This window comes from Vulpes vulpes, chromosome 12 (assembly GCF_048418805.1).
Source record: "Vulpes vulpes isolate BD-2025 chromosome 12, VulVul3, whole genome shotgun sequence".
Lineage (NCBI taxonomy): Eukaryota > Metazoa > Chordata > Mammalia > Carnivora > Canidae > Vulpes > Vulpes vulpes.
In genome coordinates, this window is record NC_132791.1 from 13,840,315 (window position 1) to 13,847,730 (window position 7,416).

General features: G+C 35.5%; 1 protein-coding gene across 1 annotated transcript; it reads right to left on the reverse strand.

Moving 5' to 3' along the window:
- Window positions 1-471: 471 nt before the first annotated feature.
- LOC112923004 (olfactory receptor 13D1-like) lies at window positions 472-1,392 on the reverse strand. Its single transcript, XM_026002703.2, has one exon. It carries the CDS (start codon window positions 1,387-1,389, stop codon window positions 472-474), a length of 918 nt encoding a protein of 305 aa, XP_025858488.2. The 5' UTR covers window positions 1,390-1,392.
- Between the last annotated feature and the right edge of the window lie 6,024 nt (window positions 1,393-7,416).

Here is a 7,416-nt window from a genome sequence, read left to right on the forward strand (position 1 = left end):
AGCCTCAGTCAAATATGGATGGAGAGTGGAAGGTTGTTGATTCCTTAAAAGAAAAAGATGTGTTTTTTCACAAGATGAGAGGATACTGTATAGACCAAAACAATATATACATATGTACCTTGAGGAGACTGAGAAAGAAGATAAAGAAGAGAGCAAAGAAAGAAAAGTAAAAGAAGGAAGAGGGAGAAAAGAGGAGAGAAAGAAGAGGCAATACATAGAGACAGAGAGATATTCATTATGAACAGCATCCATCTTGACTTCTATGGAACGAAGAGGCATGGTTCCGTATAACTAGGACTGCTACAAAGATATTACATGAGGTTTACATGGTTTACACAGAAATTCTCTGCTGTAAAAATGAGAATTTCACTTTACAAACACAATACTCTCCTTTTACTGAGTTCTGTGACTTCATCTCTGACTACCAAAATATGTCTTCTCCCCAAATGTGTTCACATGTCCTAAGCACTTTCATATTTTCCGTGAATGAAAGTGTCTACTCAAGACTTTCTTCATAGCCTCTTTCACTTCCTTATTCCTCAGGCTGTAGATGATGGGGTTCAACATTGGGGTTACCACTCCATAAGACAGCCCGATGATCTCATCAATTGTCTTTGTGTCTTTTGACTTGGGCTTCATGTACATAAATAAGGCTGAACCATAGAATAAAACTACTACAGCGAGGTGGGCTGAACACGTTGAAAAGGCTTTCTTTCTCCCCTCAGTAGAGTTAAGTCTCAGAATGGTAGAGAGAATCAAAACATATGAAATAAAAATTAACATTAGGGGAATCACTAAGAAAAGAATACTTGCCACTGTCATAATAAGCACATTAATGGAAATATCTGAACATATGAGCTTAAGAAGGGCCAGTAACTCACAGGTAAGATGGTCAATGACATTATTCCCACAGAAAGGCAACAACATTATTAGCACTGTTTGAATGATCCAGGACCACGCAGCCATGTGCACATAAAGCACCCTGTTCATGACGATGGGATACCTCAGTGGGTTGCAGATGGCCACATACCGATCATAGGCCATCACAGCCAGGAGGACACACTCAGTGCAGCCCAACCCAAGGGAGACTACCATCTGCAGAGCACATCCAATGAAGGAGATGGATTTTTTCTCAGACCTAAATATGATGAGCATCGTAGGAATAAAAGAGGATGTGTAACAGATGTCCAAGAACGAGAGATTCCCAAGGAAGAAGTACATGGGGGTGTGGAGGCGAGAATCCAGTATGCTGATGATGATGAGGAGGCTATTTCCCAGCAGAATTATCACATACATGATGAGGCAGAGCATGAACAGAAAAAGCTGGAGCTCTGGGTATTGGGAAAGTCCCACCAAAAAGAATTCAGTCACAGCTGAGTAATTCCCCATCTTCACGTGTCCATGTCACCTGTGGAGTTCAGATTAAGTATGACTTCAGGAAATTTACATTTATAATTTAGTTTAAAACGTCACTTTTACCTGCAATATTTTGATTTTTCACTCAGCTCTGGGAATCAGGAAAGACATGAATACAATTTTAACTTATTGATGATGAAAGTGAAGCACTGAGATTTCAGTACTTTTTAGGGCTGTGCAATGGCAGAGGCTAAGCTACTGATGACCCCAAGAATTGTGTTGTGAAGTGTCAGGCCTCTAATAAAATGATAAGGACAACTTAGTTCTAAATGCACATATAAATATCATTATTGATGAATATTCTGAAATCTTTTAAAAAGGAAGTTGGTTCAATTTCTTAAATAAGACATCACATACAGTTAGCACCATGTCATTTGATTGTGTATGTGAGTCTCTGAGCCTCAATCCATACATGGTGATGTGGGAAAGAAATAACAATTTGTTGTGATTATTAAATTACATGAAATATCTGAGTGTCTAATACGTAGTTAAAACATTGTGTCTGTAATTATAATACTTTTATAATGATATCATTGATTATAATTAAGTCTCCTGATTGACTCAGAAAGAAAAATTTATGTAGTGTGTTTAAGGTGACAGCACTAAAGTTTGAGGTTCTAATGGACAGATTTTGAATATTTTCTCTTCTCAGGTGGACATGTGTTTATTTTTCAAGGGCCAGTCTAGAGTTAATCTGAAACTATTTGAGATTGGTTGCAAGGAGCTTCCAGGGGTTAAGTGGCCTGGTCCCACATTAAGTACAATTTTTTCAGAACCTGGATTTCTCCTCTATCAGTATAGAAATTCTTTTCTTCTTTTTTTGTCACCAAACTCCTTGATGCAAATTTTATATGTTTTTAGGCAAGTTGATATGCTATAATACTAGTATTTAATGATAAGTAATTTTTTCTCTTAATCTTTATATATACTATGTTGGAATGTACCTCTGTGTCTTCTGTATTATTTTTATTTCATAGCAAGAAACTTTCTGATAATGAATATATAAAATATGCTTATGACAGTGCCTGTTACAAAGATTTTATGAATGTTGCTAAGTATTCCTATGGCTGGACAATAATAGCTAGCTAATGTTAATTGAGAACTAGCTCTGTGCCAGGCACTGTTATAAGTACTTTACCCTATTAAGTCATTTAATATTCATTGCAACCCTATGAGATAAGTAATTTATATAATAGCAGTATGAGATGCTATTATTATTCCTATTATATGAAGGAGCAAACAGATAAATGGAAGTCAAATAGCTTCCCCAACATCTTGAAGCTAGAACCAGGATTTAATACCTGGCAGTCTAGATCAAGAATCAGCTTTCTTATCAAAACACTATAGTACCTACCACAGCTCTTCTTCTTCTTCTTTTTTTTTTTTACCTCTGAAAATACTATGTGGTCCTTAGGTATGTTGAAATTAACAGTATTTCCTTACTTGATTTTTCTAGCCAACATTGATCTTTCCATTGTATATGTTCCTATGATATACAATGTTAATACCATATGAAAACTCAGCTGTGCTCCGGTTATTTTGTACTTGCCTGATACAGTATTTTAAGAAGACCTAACCTTTCATCTTTCGATGGACACCGAGGCTCCTTCCACAGTTTGGCTATTGTGGACGTTGCTGCTATAAACATCGGGGTGCAGGTGTCCAGGAATTTCACTGCATCTGTATCTTTGGGGTAAATCCCCAGCAGTGCAATTGCTGGGTCGTAGGGCAGATCTATTTTTAACTCTTTGAGGAACCTCCACAGAGATGAATGGATAAAGAAGATGTGGTCTATGTATACAATGGAATATTCCTCAGCCATTAGAAATGACAAATACCCACCATTTGCTTCGATGTGGATGGAACTGGAGGGTATTATGCTGAGTGAAATGAGTCAATCAGAGAAGGACAAACATTACATGGTCTCATTCATTTGGGGAATATAAAAAATAGTGAAAGGGAATAGAGGGGAAAGGAGAGAAAATGAGTGGGAAATATCAGAGAGGGAGATAGAACAAGAGAGACTCCTAACTCTGGGAAATGAACAAGGGTGGTGGGGGTGGGGTGGGGTGACTGGGTGATGGGCACTGAGGGGGGCACTTGATGGGATGAGCACTGGGTGTTATGCTATATGTTGGCAAATCGAACTCCAATAAAAAAAAAGAGGACTTAACCTTTGTGCAACTATATTGTCACCCCTGAATGTTGCTAATATAGAAATTCTGGAGCTACTACCTTCCCTTCTTCCTCATGCTCTGCTATAGCCATACTGAACTTCTCACAGTGTGCCCCAAACATCATTCTCTTTTTTCTTCATGCTTTTGTACAAGCTCTTATCTTAAACTGGAAAGGCCCCTTTCCATTATTACCTTTTTCTAGGAAACCTTCCTGAACTAGTTTGCGTAGGATACTCATTTTGAGTGTTTCCACAAAACTGTGCTGACCTGTCTCATAGAAACTTTCATTTCTTTATTCAACTTTTAGCACAGTAGATACTGTAGTAGTATCAGAAATCCAATTGGGAAAAAGACACTGATCCTGAAAATAGACATTGGACACAGATTACTAAGGGAAGAGGTTATACTTTCTTTCCTTCTTTTCTTTTTTTAAGATTTCATTTATTTATTTATTAGAGAGAGAGAGAGAAAGAGAGTGTGTGCACAAGCAGGGAGAGTGGGAGAGGTTAGAAGCACACTCCCCCTAAGGAGGGAGCCCCACATGGGATTCGATCCCAGGACGCTGGGCATGACCTGAGCCAAAGGCAGATGCTTAACTGACTGAGCCACCCAGTTGCCCCAGAAGTTATACTTTCAAGAAACAATTTCTGTGCTACGTAAAGGGTCTAATATCCAAAAAATTATGGAACAGCTTATAAATCATTCTATCAAGCTAAAATAACTTTTATACACTTAGGTATTAATAAAACTATGGTTTAATCTCATTTGAATATATATGTAAAAATCATAAGTAAGTATAAAACCAAATCCAACTGTATAATGATTTCATAAATTCAAGGCATTCCAAGTTAATATTTAGAAATTTATCAACATAACATGGCAAACAAATGGGTAAACAAAAAAGCGTATATGATCATCCAGATAGATATAAAAAATCATTTGATAGAATTCAATTTTCTTTCTTAATAAAAACTTAGTAATTTAGACATGAGCCAACTTGATTTTAAATGATGAAACTGCAAGTATTTCCCTATAAGTCACTTGGAGATTACTTTTATCATCATCATCATCATCATTTAATAATTATTTTTCTTGAATATCCAACCAATAGATAGTCATAATTTTTTTAAGGATTCTGAAAATCTGGTTTGTGGTGATGGGACTTGTTATAATACGTGAAAATTGCGATCTTGCTGGTCGCCAGAGTGTTTCAGTCAGTTGAGCATCTGACTCGATTTCAGCTCAGATCATGATCTCAGTGTCCTGAATCGAGCCCTGTGTCAGGCTCCATGCTCAGCAGGAGTTTGCTTGATAGATTCTCCCCCTTCCTCTCCCTCCCCCACGACTTCTCCGCAGCTTGTTCTTGTGCTCTCTCTTAAATAAATAAATAAATAAATAAATAAATAAATAAATAAAATCTTTTTTTTTTTTTTAAAGAAAATTGTGATCTTGGCAAATAATTAAGGACAAGGAAAATACTCGTGATATAATATTTCAGATAAAATAAGTCTCAGACAATATAATTGATATATACATAAATTTTGTATACATGTAGCTGAAAGAAACCACATCAAAATATTAACTGTGGTTTTCTTTACCAGATTTGGTTTGAGGTGTTTAGAATTTCCTTAACTTTTACATATTTTTCATATTTTCTGTAATAAAACTATATTTTTGACTGTAAAAATAAAAAAAAAAAGAATTAAATTCTTCTTAACAAGGAACTGCCCTGGGGCAAAGATTGATGTCTTTATATTCTTTCTAATGATTAGGAGATCATGGAAGAAGCCAAAAGGTCCAGGTATTTGTTGGCTCCGGCTTTCTCTAAAACCCTAAAGGGGAAAAGAACAGTCAATGGATTGGAAATTGACTTGAGATTTTCTGGTGCTTTATTACATACACTAATTAATGCTATTTAATATTCTGATTTCAATCAGTCCATCTCGCAAATATATCCACTCTCGGAAGACGTATTGATACAACCCAAGTTTTGCAAAGCGATACTACTAGAGTCCACTATCTGGAATGTAACCAAGGTTAGCAATATGGACAGGATGCAGCAACAGTACCACGTAGTAAAAAGAAAGAGGAGATACCTGCCTGAAACGTAAGACTACAAGGAAAGAGCAGGAGCTTCTGTTACCTTTTCTTCTTTCTCTTTGTTCATAAAAAGGTAAAGTTTCCATTTCTTGGCTCCCCAAGCTTTATTCCTTTCCCCAAAAGGCCTGTCCTTAGATTATTTGTCACCATTGGGCACCACCTATGCAAGGAAAGAAAATTCTGAGATTTATGGGTCACGTGCATCTATTATCTTCTACCTGTATTTAGCAACAGAAGTTTGTCTATAAAGCATATAAATTCAGCCAGAATTTCTTATTTTGCCCCATGAGCCTCTTATATCAGGCTACATGACAGTTATCCTGGAAGGCATCCTCAGGAGAAAATGTCTAGCACTAAGTATTGAATTCTAGTTCCAGACATAGTGTCCCCTATTGTTTATAAAGCAACTTTGTTCTTCACAATATGAAACATCCTTCACAGGAGATCCCCAGTGCTTGTCTGAATAAATAAGCCCTGTGTGTCCCAAAAGAAAATAATAATGGATAAGGTGGAATGAACAAAGGCAAAGGGAAAAAGCACGGTCTTTTCTTCTCTTTCTACATGGTATTGAGAATTATCCTCTTGTTTTTTTTATTTTTTTTTCTCTGTGGAAACCAAGTGCAATTTTTTTTTTTGTTTTGTTTTGTTTTTTTTTGTTCCTAGAAACACAGAAAAAGTGTTTAGCTCTTACCTATGGGAACTTCTATCTGAGCAAAAGTCTCACTCCTGGAATTGATTCACCTTAGCTCATCCTGCATATTCTGACTATTTCTAAGGTTGTGCTATGGAAGTCTACTGTGTCCTAATCCTATTATCCCTTTGTCTGGACTGCTGATAAGATTTATTTGAGAAAAAATACCATGTCTTAATAGAAAGAACAATTGGCTTGGAGTCAGAGAACTTAGAGTCCAGTTCAGTCTCGGCTCGGTGGCTTCATAAGTATACAGATCTCAGGCAAGACACTTAACTTGCTTGAGCATGATGTGTCATCTGTAATATTAACATTTTAGCAACTATTTTATAGAATTGTTTTGAAGCTTATATGTTGATATATAATAGTCTTTGGCACAGAATGAGTTTAGAATGCATGTTAATTTAATCCAGTCTCTCAGGCTGACATTTTCCCACCTTTTTCATCCTGAGTGGAAATGAATAATTTAAAATTATGTTCATAGATATTCAAGATACTTCCTTGATTTAATAATTCTATTATTTTATTATTAATAATAATTTATTATTTTGTCTATATTTCTTTTTTCATTTTTTTTATTTAGAACTTTTCAAATTAATGAAAGAAAAAAGATTGAGGAGTAGTTGTAAACTGGAATGGAAGAGACAAGGGAGAAATAACAATTATATACAGTGTGGGATCCTGAAGAAGATCCTGGAGTAGGAAAAGAAACTAGTGGAAAATTGGTGAAATTTGAATAAAGTCAATAGTTAATATAATGTACCAATGTTAATTTCTTATTCTTAATAATTGTACTATGGTTCTTTAAGATGTTAACATTAGAGGTTAGGTGAGATGTATAAGGGAACTCTTTGAACCAATTTTGCAACTTTTCTTAAAGTTTAAAATCAGTTCAAAGTGAATAGTTTTAAAAAATATAAAACCTAAATTATTTATGATTTATCACTTCCATTTCTCCTCTTTCTGAAACAAATCTTTATAACTCTGCAACACTTTCTGTTCAATTTTTAGTGTAGGATTTTTACCTTTTCT

Excerpts from the sequence above, each read along its gene's own strand:
- LOC112923004 (XM_026002703.2), bottom strand. The coding sequence starts at position 1,389 with ATGGGGAATTACTCAGCTGTGACTGAATTCTTTTTGGTGGGACTTTCC.